Source organism: Mauremys reevesii, linkage group 3, assembly GCF_016161935.1.
Source record: "Mauremys reevesii isolate NIE-2019 linkage group 3, ASM1616193v1, whole genome shotgun sequence".
In the NCBI taxonomy this organism is placed as follows: Eukaryota; Metazoa; Chordata; order Testudines; family Geoemydidae; genus Mauremys; species Mauremys reevesii.
In genome coordinates, this window is record NC_052625.1 from 67,426,471 (window position 1) to 67,441,257 (window position 14,787).

Sequence of the window (14,787 nt, forward strand, 5' to 3'; positions counted from 1 at the left end):
TATCTTGTTTAATGATGGAACATATAAATGCCAATGAATACATGCAGATACAATGTTTCAAAGGGAACGTGTTTACTGTAAACATGCCAATACATTTTTTTGGGTGGAAGCCTGTGAACAAGAATAGCCCCTAAGGAGGAGGAAAATGGACATGTCTCTCTTTGTTTTCATTTTCCAAAACAAACCTGACAGAATATGCAGATTCTGCCAATAGCATGAAAAATAAAGCCTTTTTACTGGTCGAACCCCACAGCTTTGCTATTTAAATCACTGCCTTGTCCTACTATTTTTTAGAGTAGCTATTTCTATCTAGTAGTTGGCAGCTTTGTATCCCTGGACAGATATGCGAACTGCCCTGAGAAGAGTCAAAGGGTTTTGGTTTTATTTTTTAAATAATTTTCAAACCATACTTTATTGGTACTCTTGTGAGAACAGCATCTTGCTAGATTCATTGCCTGTGCACAAAGAGCTTGCCAACTAGCCCAGTGACATGGCTGCTACTGCACTCAGTTCTAGCTAAACTTCAGGACTCTTATTTTCTACATCCAGCCCCACCCACTCACCCCTCTAGTTTGAGTAGCCAGAGAGTATCATGGAGGTGACAGCGTTAGTCTCCTGCAGAGAGCGTGTGGCTCTTGCACACCCTCTAGTGGCCGATCATGGAGCAGCATTATAGTGATCTAAGCAGACGCCGACTTCCCTTTTGGCCTTTGACTAAGGGCAGCATTGTGGAGCCAGAGGAATGGGATAAACCCGGACTGTTAAAGGGTAGAAAAGGCTGGGAAAATGTGCTTTGGGAAATGAAATCACCTAATTAATATAATTTGGATATTAAAATATTAGCGATTTTGGCTAACAGATTAATTTTCTACATAAAGTCTTTCAAATGCTGTAATGTAGATCCAGTAGGGTGACCAGAAGTCCCATTTTTAAAGGGACAGCCCCGTTTTGGGGGACTATAGGCACCTATTACCACCCCCCCGTCCCATTTTTTCCACAGTTGCTATCTGGTCACCCTAAGATCCAGAGAAGGAAAAATTCCCTCTGACACTAGATTTGATGTCCACCATTGTAATTTGCTGCACTGCATTTTGTAACCCATATATAATAAGAATTATATCTGTTTAGCACATCCTGATTTGCTTTAAGTCATACAGGAGTCGTCATTAGTTCTATAGTAAGAGACAGATGGAATGGGAATTAGGGAGCTGCTCAGAAGTGGTGAGCTGAATCTGTTCTAGTTGTATATATAGTGGGTGGGTGCACATGGTAATTGCAGCCTTACAGTCTATCACATTCAATATCAGGGTTGGTAGATGCAGAATCAAAGGTACCAAAATACACTTCCCTGTTTTTGGGAGGTGGGGTGTTGGTTGGGCTCCCTACCCCAGAATCAGGACTGAGTGCAGGCTGGACCGCCGCTGCATATTTCTCATCTCTCGGAGAAGGCTCCTGCTTCTGCTTGAGATTTTTGAAGCGTTTGAGCTTCACGGGGTCCTTAGTCTCCTTAGCACAATGCAGCAAGACGAAAATGTCCCTTCGGAATTTGGAGCTCATTCCAAAGTAGATAATGGGGTTGTAGAAGCTGGCAGACTTGGCAAACAGACTGGCAAAGATACTGGTTAGATTGGGCACTGAGTAGCCACAGGCAGACCAGATCGAGATGACAGCATATGGAGACCATGCTATAATAAAGGCCGTGCAAATGACAATAGAAACCTAGGAGAGAGAATGAAAACATCTTTTATTTTCTTAAGACAATACAGTACATTGGATTACACTAAAGAAGCAGAGAGATGCAGTGTGGTTTGATGGCTAAGAAACACCTGGCTTGTATTCCCAGCTGTACCACTGAACCACTGTCTGACCTTGGGCAGGTCATTTCACCTCTCTGTGCCTGTATTTTCCCTCCCACACTTCATCTTAGATGGTGAGCAATTTGAGGCAGGGATTATCTGTTACTATATGTTTGTACCGAATCTAGCACATCTTATATGGAAAATGTGGTGATTGTCTGTTTTAGATAAGGAATTGAGTGTACGTCTTCATTGTCATATGTTATTGTATATGATGGAAACCACTTTAGGTCGGGGGTGCTCCTGCACCCCCAGTTCTGCTAGTTCCAGCACCCCTGCACTAGGACACACTATGGGCCAGATTTTGCAACTTTTGCTCTTGTTCATTGGTACTTATTTGTATATGTTGTCTGGCTTTGTTTGGACAGCTCAGATGAGTATTTCTCAAAAGTAAATCAAAGATATAGAATTGGGTCCACTCTAAATATTTACTGAGATAAAAATAGCTAAAATCCTTTGTAGATCCCTGGTTTTCAGAAGTGCTGAGAATCTCACAAGCCCAGTTGCAACATCAGTAGGAGTGATGGGTGATCGTCTCATCTGAAAATCAGGCTCTAGGCCAGTGGTGGGCAACCTGTGACCTGTTAGGGTAATCCATTGGTGGGTTGCCAGCCAGTTTGTTTACATTTGCACGGCCACCCGCAGCTCCCAGTGGCCGCGGTTCGCTGTTCCCAGACAACGGGAGCTGCGGGAAGCGGCGGCCAGCAGCAACCACCTGTTGCCCACCATTGCTCTAGGCCAATATTTTCAAACATAATACCTAAAAAGTTTGACATCTTAGGCACTAAATAAATGCCCTGGTTCTTAGAAGCATTTGGCAGAGTGTGTTTCCAATGAGTGCAATGGAGTAGCGGATATTCAGCACATCTGAAAATCAGGCCACTTACTTGGGTCCTTAAATATAGATTTAGGTGCCTAACAATAATTTATGTTTGATTTTTTTTGCCACTTGTATTTTGAAAGAATTGGGATGAAGATGCAGGGAATATGAAATAAAAGCAGTCAAGTCAGGGCAGGAAAAAGAAATAGGAAGGGAGACTGGAAAGAGGACCATGAAGAAGAAGAAGAAAAAAAAAGATACATGGTAGAAGGACGGAGAGTGGGGGTGGGGAGAAATGAAGGAAATGTAGGATAACAATCAAAAGGGAAAAGAAAGGAGAGCAGAAGAAAAGAGTAGGAAGAAGTATTATACCCTAGTTTAATAATTAATAGTGGAATTTTTTTAAAAGCACTCAGCTTTTACTAAATCTCCTATTAACTTTGATGGAACAGGAAGCAGCGTTAGGCCAGTGATTAGCATTTTTGAGAATTCCACCATAAGTTTCTCTCTGCACCGTACTTCAGAAAAAGAAGAGGATACAATCTTTGGTGATCCATAAATAAAGTACTTCAGTTTATTTTCTCCATATTTTAACCAACTGCATGATTTTTTCATGTTCTGGTTTAATGTTAATTTATGATCCAATTTGATAACAAGTCTTCAATTTCTTCATTGAACTCTAACGCTATTTCTATAGAACATAGAAGATTATTTTCTTATATACTACAGATATACTAAGCACCCAGACTTACCCGAGTGACATTTCGCTCCATTCGCCTCTGCCTATCTGTTGGATCACCCATTCCAGTTAGTGCATGGCTTGACTTGACAGTATTGATGATGGACACGTATGAGAAGACCATCACAATCACAGGTAGGAAGAAACAGCAGATAAATATAGACACAATGTAGGACTTGTAGATTGTAGAGAAGTTGGCTTTTGCCCAGTCTATCTCACATGTGCCATACATGCGATCTAGAAAACAAAACAATTTGGTTAGCTTTTTTCCTTTTTAACGTATTTCCCTTTATCAATCTTAAAGCATTTGATTTATACATTTAAAACATATAGTTTTCTTCTTTTAAAAAGCAAAGGATCAAGTGATCATGGTGATGTAATGAATTATGAGATAATGTTCTATAGACACAATTTTCTAAGACCTCATGGATTGCAACAAAATGTATTACAGGCTACTTGCCTCTGATTTAGATTTCCACTGCCTATCTAGCACAAAGAAACCATTGTTGGGGGGACACTAAAGTGTGATATTTTAGTTCCCACTCTCAGAAAAATGGTTATTAATTCTGTAGGTTTTATACCATTGTAAGTTATGTTCTTCCATTTGCTATTACTTGCTACACAGTAACTTTTTCTAAGATCTCGGTACCAAACAGCATAATAAGAAGTTATTGTATCAAAGATAATACCACAAGCAATTAAAAAAGTCATATTAACTAACAGATTACAAAATAAGAAATAGGAATAAAAAATACAGTAACTCCTCACTTAAAGTCATCCCGGTTAACGTTGTTTCATTGCTGATCAATTAAGGAACATGCTCGTTCAAAGTTGTGCAATGCTCCCTTCTAACGTTGTTTGGCAGCCGCCTTCTCTATCCCCTGCTTGCAGACAGAGCAGCCTGGTGGAGCTAGCTGGTGGTTGGAACCAGGGTGGACCGGCAGCCCCCCTATCAGCTCCCCACTCCCCTAAGTTCCCTGTACAGCAGCTGCCCAGCAGGCTATCAATTGCTGTTGTCCCTCTCCCCACTGCCATGTGTTGCTCCTGCCCTCTGCCTTGGAGCTGCTCCCTGAGACTCCTGCTTGCTGAGTTGGGGGTGGGGAGGGGAGGAAGAGAGGGGCTAATGTCAAGGTGTCCCCCTGCTCCTGCACCCCGCTTACCCCAACTTCCATAGAGCGGGGGGACACACTGCAGAGGGAGCCTTCAGGCAGCAGCAGTCTGGTCTCAGCCTGCTGAGCTAATGAACAAGGCAGTGTACTTCTGACCCCACTCTTCATACTTAAAGGGGAAATGCGCATCTCTCTCTCTCTCACACACACACACACACACACACACACACACACACACAGGCACAGGGTGTGTGTCTCTGTCTGCCCTCCCTCTTTTCCTGCTGCCTTGTACAGTAAGGTCTGGTCTACACTACGGGGGGGGGGTCGAACTAAGGTACGCGACTTCAGCTACGCGAATAGCGTAGCTGAAGTTGAACTACCTTAGTTCGACTGACTTACCCATCCAGACGCGGCTGGGTCGAACTCCGCGGCTCCAAGGTTGACTCCGCCACCACCGTTCGCGGTGGTGGAGTTCCGGAGTCGACCGGAGCGCGTGGGGAGTTCAAACTATCGCGTCTTGATTAGACGCGATAGTTCGAACTCCGAGAAGTCGAACTCACCACGTCGACCCGCGCGGTAAGTATGGACCTACCCTTAGAGTGTGAGAGTTAACCCTTGAGGGCTCAGCCAATTGCTAGCTCATCATTTAACAGTAAGGCATTCCCTGGGAAATATCCCACCGTCTGACTCCACCACCTCAACCAAGCTTCACAATCATCATCACTGTGTACTAGTATTAAACTGTTTGTTTAAAACTTATTGTGTGTGTGTATTAGTCTTTTGTCTGCTGAAAAAAATTTCCCTGGAACCTAACCCCCTCATTTACATTAATTCTTATGGGGAAATTGGATTCGCTTAACATTGTTTTGCTTAAAGTCGCATTTTTCAATGTTAAGTGAGGAGTTACTGTACAGCAAATGGCACAGATAATGGGAACACACCTGAAAAAAAACTGAGATCAGACATAAATTGCAAACTAGAGCATACACAACTTTTTCAGTTATAAAGGGGCTACAGATATTTAGATAATGGGCCAGATTTACAAAGGAATTTAGGTGCCTTAAGATGCAGATAGGCACCTAGTGGGATTTCAAAGGTGCCTATGTAAGTTAGGCATTTAACAGAAGGTCAATAGGAATTAGACATCTAATGGGTGCTTTTGTATATCCCACTAGGCACTTATCTGCATCTTTAAGCACCCAAACCCCTTTGTAAATCTGTCCCAGTAACAAAATATTGAGTTTGACTCATAGCGATAGAGCCTGCCTCTATATTTCACACTTGAACAAAGGTTGGAATGAAGGATTCAAGGACTCCCCAAAATGAAATGAGCAGCAGGGTTTTCTATAGACTGTAAACAGTTTTTAAAAAATTAAGTAGGTTGACTGCTCAAACAACCATTGCAATAAAATATATCACAGATAAGAAAAGCATGAACCAAAGTTTTAGCTGTTTGCACAGTCAAGTATTTACAATCCCTGGAAAAGTTAAACAGGTGAAACCTGCATGATTCAGCAATGGAACTCATATTAGCATCAAATGACAAGACCTAATCAAAAATAACTTCTCTTAATTCTCCATAACTGATGAAGTTTAAATGGGATGAATTAACTTTCAGAAGACGGAGATAGAAAATTACTTACTTACCCTGAGCTAAAAGACATTGGTCTTATCCATATTTAACATCAAAAAGTTCTGATGCACTTATCTGGATACATTCAGTAAGAACCTTGCAAACCAAAGGTGAAATCCTGCCTCTATTGAAATCAATGGCAAAACTCCTACTGACTTCAGTGGGGCCAGAATTTCATCCCACAAGTATATTGTATAGGGAAATATTGGAAAGGATGTATACATCTGGACAAAGTAGCACATAAGCAGTACTTTCATCCATGTAGTGTAATATCACTGATTTGTAGAAAAGGTAGAGAAAGTACCATGCCCAAAACTGAGACTTGAGGAATACCCAGAGTACAATCATAAGCATTCCCTGGATAAATTATTCTTTATGAATTATACTCCCAGCTCTACCGATAATCAGTCTGCTCAACAAGATAAAAGGGAAATCTTCTTTGTTCTATTAAGAGCAAATGTGCCAGTTGTGTCACTGTAGGAACGTATGAGAGGCCTTTTACCTGTATAACTGCCCCATCCAAGTATTGGAGCCACTGACCAGAAGAAAGCTGCTATCCAGATGAGAACCAGGGCCACAGTGATGCTGCTGTTGCTAATGCAATGCCCTGGAACATACAGCACAGTGAGAAAATGGCACTTAACACACTGACTCTTTCCAGATGAAATCTATTCACATTGGACTACTGTAAAGACCATGGAGGGCTAATTGGGGGAATCCTGGTACCTGAGATAATTCCCAGACTAAAAAAATGTTTTTAAATGAAAGGTAAGGTTGAAAGTATATATCAGTGACTTGAATGTTCAAGATTTTGCAAGGACATTGGAGTTAGATGAAATTAGGGTAGATTAAAAAGGGATAGATAAATTAGATATGAGAGAATTAGGAAATTCAGTGTTATAGCTACAAGAAACATATATGAACTTTGCAGTTTTGTAAACCTTTAAAAACACAGGAAATTATAAGTTTAATTTAACATGGAAAAAGAAAAACGATGAAAAGAATGGAAATTCACAAGTATAGCATTCAAATAACGTTAACTCTGCCGCCACACTGGTAGTCAGAGGAAAACAAATCAGAAACTCAAACTACCTTATTCATCCAGCAGAACACTTTCATCTCATCCATGATCAGAGAAACCAGAATAACTTACTCTTAATCATACAGTGGTTGTGCCAGTTCCAGCCTTCTTTAAAGGGATAGAAAAGCCACAGAAAAAGACATCCTTTACCTGACTAGATTAGCAAAGTACTCATCTCACTTTTCATTAAGATTCCATGTGCCATCACTTACACAAATATCATTAGGTGCATGTGCTGTGGTCTGCACATGCAAACCTCTCAGTGCCAGACAACACATAGGAAAAGTATTTGAACCTATTACATTTGAAAGAAATTTCTGCTTTCCAGACAATAGGTGTAGACAACTGTCTACATATATTTTTCTGGGGTTGTCTGGTTGTGACTTGTGATAGGATTTAGCCCAGAGTCCAGCCCACTCAAATACCATGAGTGCCTTCTGGAAAGACCCTTACATTTAACTCTGGCACAGATATCTCAGATATGTATTTTAATAAAGTTATTGCTTTCCCCATACTTACCATTTTTCCTACAGAATATGAGCCTCAGGTGTGTCAAAGGCAAAAGGCTTTTAGTTACTCACATTTCTAATGGTTTTAATTAACGAATTCCACCCTCTTCTCGTCTTTGTCCTTGATTCCCAAGCTGTTGATGCTGTCATTGGATGGGAGGGGTTCTGAATGATCCTACTTATTAAATACAGGAAATGTTTTCAGCCTGAGTCCCCCAAGTGCTCCACTGTGTCCTCCCTTACTCTCCCATACCCTCCCCTGTCAGGGATAGTTGAGCACAGTTTCCATGGTGCTCCCTGAGTATCTGGCCTGACTCCAGTGATAATGAACCTGCAGTTTCTGTTATGGCTTGGCTGCATCAGTGGCCCTTGATAATGTTGCAGGCAGCAGCAGCAATAAAGGAATGGGAAAAGCCATGTGGGCCAAATTCTAATTTATACGGAGGCCCTTTACACTATGCAGCAGTATAAAAGCGGCCTTAAAGTGAGAGTAAATTGCATTTACACCCCATTACACTGCTGGAGGGGCATAAGGGGCCTTAGAGTAAATGAGAATCTGGTTTATACATATGTTTAATCTTCAGTTGTGTAAGTATTCAAAGCAGGCTTTTTAAGTACTCTCCTTTAACCAGCAGAAGTTTTGGAAGCTTGGCTACAATGCATGCAGCCCTGCTCCCTGCGTCGATGCAATTAATGTGGTTCTCATAGGAGCAGTGGTAAGTTGCTGAAGAGGTAAAACTCTAAAAGAGGAAGATTTCTTTAGAGCACAGAGAGCTCTCCAGGACACTAGACTCCCTGCGGTTACTTAGGGCTAGATTCACAAAGGAACTCAGCCCCCTTGGGCTAGATCCACAAAGATATTTAGACTCCTCATTTCCACAGAAATCAATTTCTTGGGCATGGGGTATTCTGGGGCAGATTTTTCTCAATCTCTCCTGGGCACCAGAGAGAGAATTACTGTCAGAGGTTAGGGCACTCATCAGGGATGTGAGCGAGCCAGGTTCCAGTCCCTCTGCTCCAATGCATATTTAATTGTTTATACACAGTGGAACAGCCTCAATGGGAAAGACTGAGAGAGACCCCCGAATAGCCCATAGGCTAATGGTTAGGGCACTCTCCTGAGATGGGTGGGAAACCAAAATTCAAGTTCCTTCTCCATATTTGACAGGGCGGGGGGATTGAACCCAGATCTCCACATCCTGGGTGAGGTCCCTAACACCATTGGGCTAAAAGTTACAAAGGGGGCACGATCACATCCTCTGGCTGTTTTGTGTGGGTCTAGGTATGTCCAGAGCATGCCTACCAAATTGGGCCCCACAGGCAAGATAGGTGGGGGAACACCTAATTTGAGGATCCTTCTGGGGCTTAGCTATGATGCCCAGGCACCTAGGCTGAGATGGGTGACCTTGCTCTCTGGTAGAAACTTAGGTGAGAGAGACGTACATTTAAAATATGGCTAGATACGTTACAATAAATACAAAATATGGAACACAGCACAGCCTAATTCTGACTGCCCCGGCACCAGCCTGAGTTAAAAATGGGCCTTAACAGATACATCAGTGACAAGGTGCATTGGTTCTGGTGCAAAGGTGGAACTTCCTGCGGAATATATATTGCATTGTCAGGGTTGTTATTGCCTATGCAATTAGAAATATTTATCTAACACAGTAAATGTATACGGTTCTTTATATACAGAGATTGAGACAGGATCCCTGCCCCAAATCTTACAGTGTAAGTCACCCAAACAAAGACAAAAGACAACACTGGAGTTGTGAGCTAGCATGGGAAACTATTGATTGGAAGAAGATAGGGAGAATTTCTGGAAGGAGTGGGTTTTAAAGAGGGATTTGAAGCAGGTGAGCAAGGGCTTTTGGTGGGAGATTTCTAACAGGATAGGAGATACAAAATGAATAATGGGAGAAGGACATCAATGATCTGTTAAGGGGGACGATTGGAAAAAGGGTGAGGAGCACATTGGGTGTAGGTGGGCATAAGAGCAGAAATGTAGATGGTGGCATGGTTATGTAGGGCTTTGTAGGTAGGTGACAACAAAGAGTATGAATTTAACAGAGTAAGAGATAGGAAGCCAATGGAGGTATTCAAAGTGGTGTAGAGCAGTGGGAGAGGGAGATAACTTTAGTAGTGGTAATTTGGATAGATTGGAGGGCATGAAGGTTAGAGAAGTATACAGTAAACAAGAAACCAGCACTTGGGGTTTTAGGGGCAGGGGTTGTAAGGAAAGGGCGATTTTTTGAGCTATTGAAGAGGAAGAAATGACAGGACTTAGTGAGAGAACTGGAGAAGGGAGAAATAGAGAGAAAAGCCAAAAATGGCATGCAGATTACAGGCCGAGGAGACAGGAAGGAGAGTGGCAATGTCAACGGAGCTAGGCAAGGGGTCTGGAGGAAGGTTTAGGAAGAAAGAAGTTCGGTGTTGAAATAGTGGGCCTGATTCTGACCTCACATGATATAAAAAGTACATTGTTGATCAGGTCCATTGAGTCTGAGATGGTGGTAGGGCATCCTAGAGACAATGGCAGAGAAGCAGTCTGAGATGCAAGACTGGATAGTGTTGCAGAAGTTTCAGGGAAGATCAGTAGATTTCAATGTCTCTGGTGACACCTAATCCTATTCACAGTGCCTGTTGCGAGCAGGCAAAAGACCATGGAGCAGGCAAAACACCACTGAGAACAAAAATGCATTTGTGGAGGGAAGTGTCCCAAGTCAGGTCTATTAATGGTTGGCAACTGCCCTAAACTTCATTTCATACAAGATGAAATTCACCTCTTTGCAGAGGGACAGTGGACATATGCACCACTGAAGTGCCATTTACACTCTATTTGGAGGAACTTAAGTGATACATAAGCTTAGTGTTGGCTCTCTGCACAGGGGTGAATTCTACTTACAGTGTTGCGAATGTGCCAAGAATAATCCTTCTCTTATTTGGGTTCATTTGAAAAATGTTTGATGGAAGCAGATTTCCAACAGAAGTTATTGGGCCTGATTTTGATTTCCCCACATATCCATTTGACACTGTGTTACTCCACTGACTTCAAGGGAGTTACTCCTGATTTTCACCAAGGTAACTGAAGGCAGAGTCAGACCAGCGCTATTTTTAATTCCTTCAAATGTGTTGTTGAAGACCTTACCTCTGTCTGGATGGCAGCCCTTTACGTAGCGAGTCACACTGATCACTGTAAGGGTATTAATGCTAGCCAGGCCAAACAGAAGTGTCAGAAATCCATCAATCTGGAAAAACAAATAAAAAAAGGATTTTGTTCCCACAACCAAACTGCAGAATGACAAGGGGGTTGGACTGAGGGGAACTGTTGGGAATACTCCAGTAGTTTTATATTAATGTTCTTGAAAGTTTTTCCAAAAGCCCAAATGCCAGTGAAATATAAAATGTCAGGGGTCGTTACCATCTCTGTGATCAGTGAACAATTAGACACTGAAAACTAGATGCGGTGTGTCATGTGGGTAATGTGAATGTAAAACAAACAAGCAAACACCTTCTGAAATACATCCTCCCAAAATACAAAGTTACAGAATGAAAGAGAAAAAAGACTGAACAGGAGAAAGGAGATTGGATGCAACAATCCTCATTATATAGAGACAAATATGTAAACTGAACACATGAAGTTTAGGTTAAGGTGGCAGTAGCAATAGGAAGAATGCAAGACGTAATCAACTTAGCTGAGTGGAAAAAAAAGATTTTGAAAACATCCAAACCTAAATCAGCCAGATTATTTACCTTTGAACAATGCTAGTCATATTTATTACAGGTATTTGTAAAACTGACTCAGGCCCTGATCCTGGAATCTCATCCACACAGGTCTGGCCACACAAACCCTTTTGCTTGTGTAGAGCACCAGTGAAGTCAATGGCCCCACTAGCAATCTATGCACAGGATGGTTACAATTCAACTAGGTTAATTCATGGATATAAGAAAGAAGTTCCTGCGGAATCTAGCCAGCTGTTAGTGAATACTGTGTGACTGGGAGGTGATCTGCATAAAATCTTTGCAGGCTTCATCTAATTTTCAAAAGCTTGGAATCAGATGCAAACATAGTTCGAGCTAGAGGGTCACTTGGAGGTATAAGTTCCATATTAAATTGAGTAGGAAAACTGATGTAAGTGGCCCCACATTGTACCTTGCAAGAATTTGGTATTCAATGGTTCTATAAATAAAAACCCTGCAACTTAAACCAGTTCAATATTCTGGCTAAATATATTCAACCCTCACATAAATGGCACAACTCTCATTGAACTCATGCCCAAATTTGGCCTGAGGACATTGTGAATGAAGTGAACATAAATTAAAATAAGTGTGATATGCTTTAGCTTACACCCTTCTCCTGGTTGCTTTTCTTGCAACAAGCCCCCTCGCGCTTTCTCAGAGTATTGTTTACATTCATTTTGCAGAATCACTGAATAGTAAATCAGTGCAAGCTGCACTATTATGGCATTTACTCAGCTCCTCATGTCAGATTTATGATCAACTTACACGTGATGTGTAACTGAAACTAATGTACATGTCACAAAAAATATGAACCAACAATTTCCATGGATGCAGCACCTGCTTACTCCAGGTTGCATTTGCCTGAATTTGTCCTGTTGTCTCTCAGGATTAGTTAAACACCTGGAAAAGCAAATGTACTGTCCACTTCATTAAGCTTATGGAAGCAAATAGCTGCTGCTCTGCTGTGTGCTATATCTGTACTGCACCTATCCAGATAGCAACATACACAAGGACTACTGTAAATCCACACAAGTCATAAGCTTAAAAATTATTGCTCAGAACCAAACAGTGTTTCAGGAATCATGTGAACAGTGGAAAATCTGAACATAAGCCTAAAAAGCAGTAATAATAAAGTACATATAAAGTGTCAGAGCCAGATCCTCAGTGGGTGTAAACTAGTGCAGCTCCACTGAAGTCATTATGTGTCTGCTGAGGATATGACAATATACCTTCTTTGCCTCCAGAGATGACAACTGTTATTCTCTCATCCCCATTTCCCCATCATTAGTAGACATGCCAACATCATTTCTCACTGAGGGACAATTATATTTCCTGATCAACTCAATCTACCAATGGAGCACACAAAAAATGGCAGGAAAATGAGACTAGTCATTCTGATTTAAAACAAAATACTGTATCATGATAACTAGAGCTAGTTGAAACATTTTCAATGAAACAGCGTTCCATCGGAGAATGCTGTTTGATTAAACTGAAATGTTTCATGAGAATGTGTCAATTTCAACTAAATTGGTGGTTTAGATAATGTGAATTTTTTTCACCTTTATCATTTTGATTAATTTAATTTTGACTTTAAAACATGTTATAATTCATTATTATATTTAATGTTTAGCGTTATATCCTAGTATAGTGCTTTGACATTATTAAAACAAAACATTTTTACCTTATCAAAATAAAACACTTCACTTTTTCTTAACTGAAATTTTCAACATTTCTATTTGACAGGAAAATTTTTAAATTTTGATTTTTCATTCTGATTTGGAACTGCAAAAAATGTTACTTCAGAATTTCCTGCAGAACAGAAATTCTATTTTCCAACCATTTCTAATTATAAACAAGGAAGCAGGACAACACTTACCAAACAATATATAGCAAGTAAGTAATCACTACCTTTCTTTAAATATCACCTTCTTTAAATGCACATCAGCACTTAAGTTATATCAATCTAGTCTCCTTCCAATAGCAGTTTAGGGAGACCTGGTTCCCCATTGCTACATACCAGGTGTAGATATTTAAACATGTGCGGAGTGGGTGTAAAATGCTACCATTCTGACTTGCAAAGGTATAGATGACTACACAAGTTGGATTGGATAATAAGGGAATCTATGAACCTGATCCAAAGTCTACTGAAGTCAATGGAAAGACTCCCCAATTGATTTCCATCAGCTTTGGTTTGGACCCTGTATGAGCATAAAAGATGCTTATTTATGCATTTGCCTTCTGACTTTGGCACCTTATCTAATACCCTCCTATTCATCTTTGATTCTGTTACATCCACAGGGATTTTACTTTGTAAGCCCCATATGTGGTTTATTGTGTTTGAACTGGAGACAGTATTTGATAGTGTCTCATGCAGCCTTCCTCTCAAAATTAATTTAACTCAGCTTGGACAGACACACACCTCATGTGGACCAAAAACAGACAGCAGGCCCAAAAACAATAAATAATGACAAATTGCAATGTACTGAGGTCCTGGGAGGTGCTTAGTGGGGTACTGCAGAAATAGTGTTGGACAGATCTTAACGTCTTCATTAATGGACTAGAGGAGAGATTAAACAGCACATTAATGAAATTGCAAGAGGATATCAAATTCAGAGGAGCTGAAACCATAATCAGGACAGCGAAAGGCTACAAAAGAGGCCTACTGGGTGGAAGCAGGGACAATAAATAGCATCCTAAGATTCATCTTGGAAAAATACCAACATATGTTTCAAGTACCTAAACAGCAGGGTTAAAATCATATAAGACATAATGTCTTCAGGTCCCTCCACTGGGATAGAGTGCCTGCCTTGTACTCCTAACCATCCTTAGCATGGCCCAGCCTCACAAAAGGCAAAGTGGAGCCCCAAATGTGACTTCCCAAATGTGTAGCAGACGGTCACTGAAAACAACATACATTTTGCAATTTGCATACTGCAGTAACTGTACATTGTTTCTACCTATATATTTTACCAATGAAAATACAATATTTGCTGTTTGGTTGTGGGTTAAAAGAGAAAGGGGATTAATTAATTAGCACTATGCTTAGCACTAAGGAGCTGTCAGTCCCACTAGCTTAGCCAGCTTTAGCCTTTTCTGCTCCTGTCTGGCTCACTCCCAGCTGCAGGTGTTAACTGTTGGTTAGCTCTAGGGGCATTGTTCCTTCTCTTCTTTATAAAATCAAGGTCAAGGTCAACTCAGGTTTCTCTCTCCCTATTCTTTACTCCCCCTTCCTTTCAGTGAACTTACTGTTGGCCCCTCAGCTGCTCTCTTCTAGGGATTTACTCCAGTTGCTGTCTCTC

General features: G+C 41.0%; 1 protein-coding gene across 1 annotated transcript in view; it reads right to left on the reverse strand.

Moving 5' to 3' along the window:
- Window positions 1-1,066: 1,066 nt before the first annotated feature.
- Window positions 1,067-14,787, reverse strand: part of LOC120401903 (opsin-5-like) — a 48,973-nt gene continuing 35,252 nt past the window's right edge. Inside the window, exons 3-6 of the mRNA XM_039532140.1 lie at window positions 10,896-10,995; window positions 6,660-6,764; window positions 3,429-3,652; window positions 1,067-1,719 (exon numbers count right to left, since the gene is read on the reverse strand). Coding sequence (XP_039388074.1) covers window positions 1,282-1,719; window positions 3,429-3,652; window positions 6,660-6,764; window positions 10,896-10,995 — 867 coding nt within the window. The 3' untranslated portion in view covers window positions 1,067-1,281. The remainder of the gene's footprint in view (window positions 1,720-3,428; window positions 3,653-6,659; window positions 6,765-10,895; window positions 10,996-14,787) is intronic.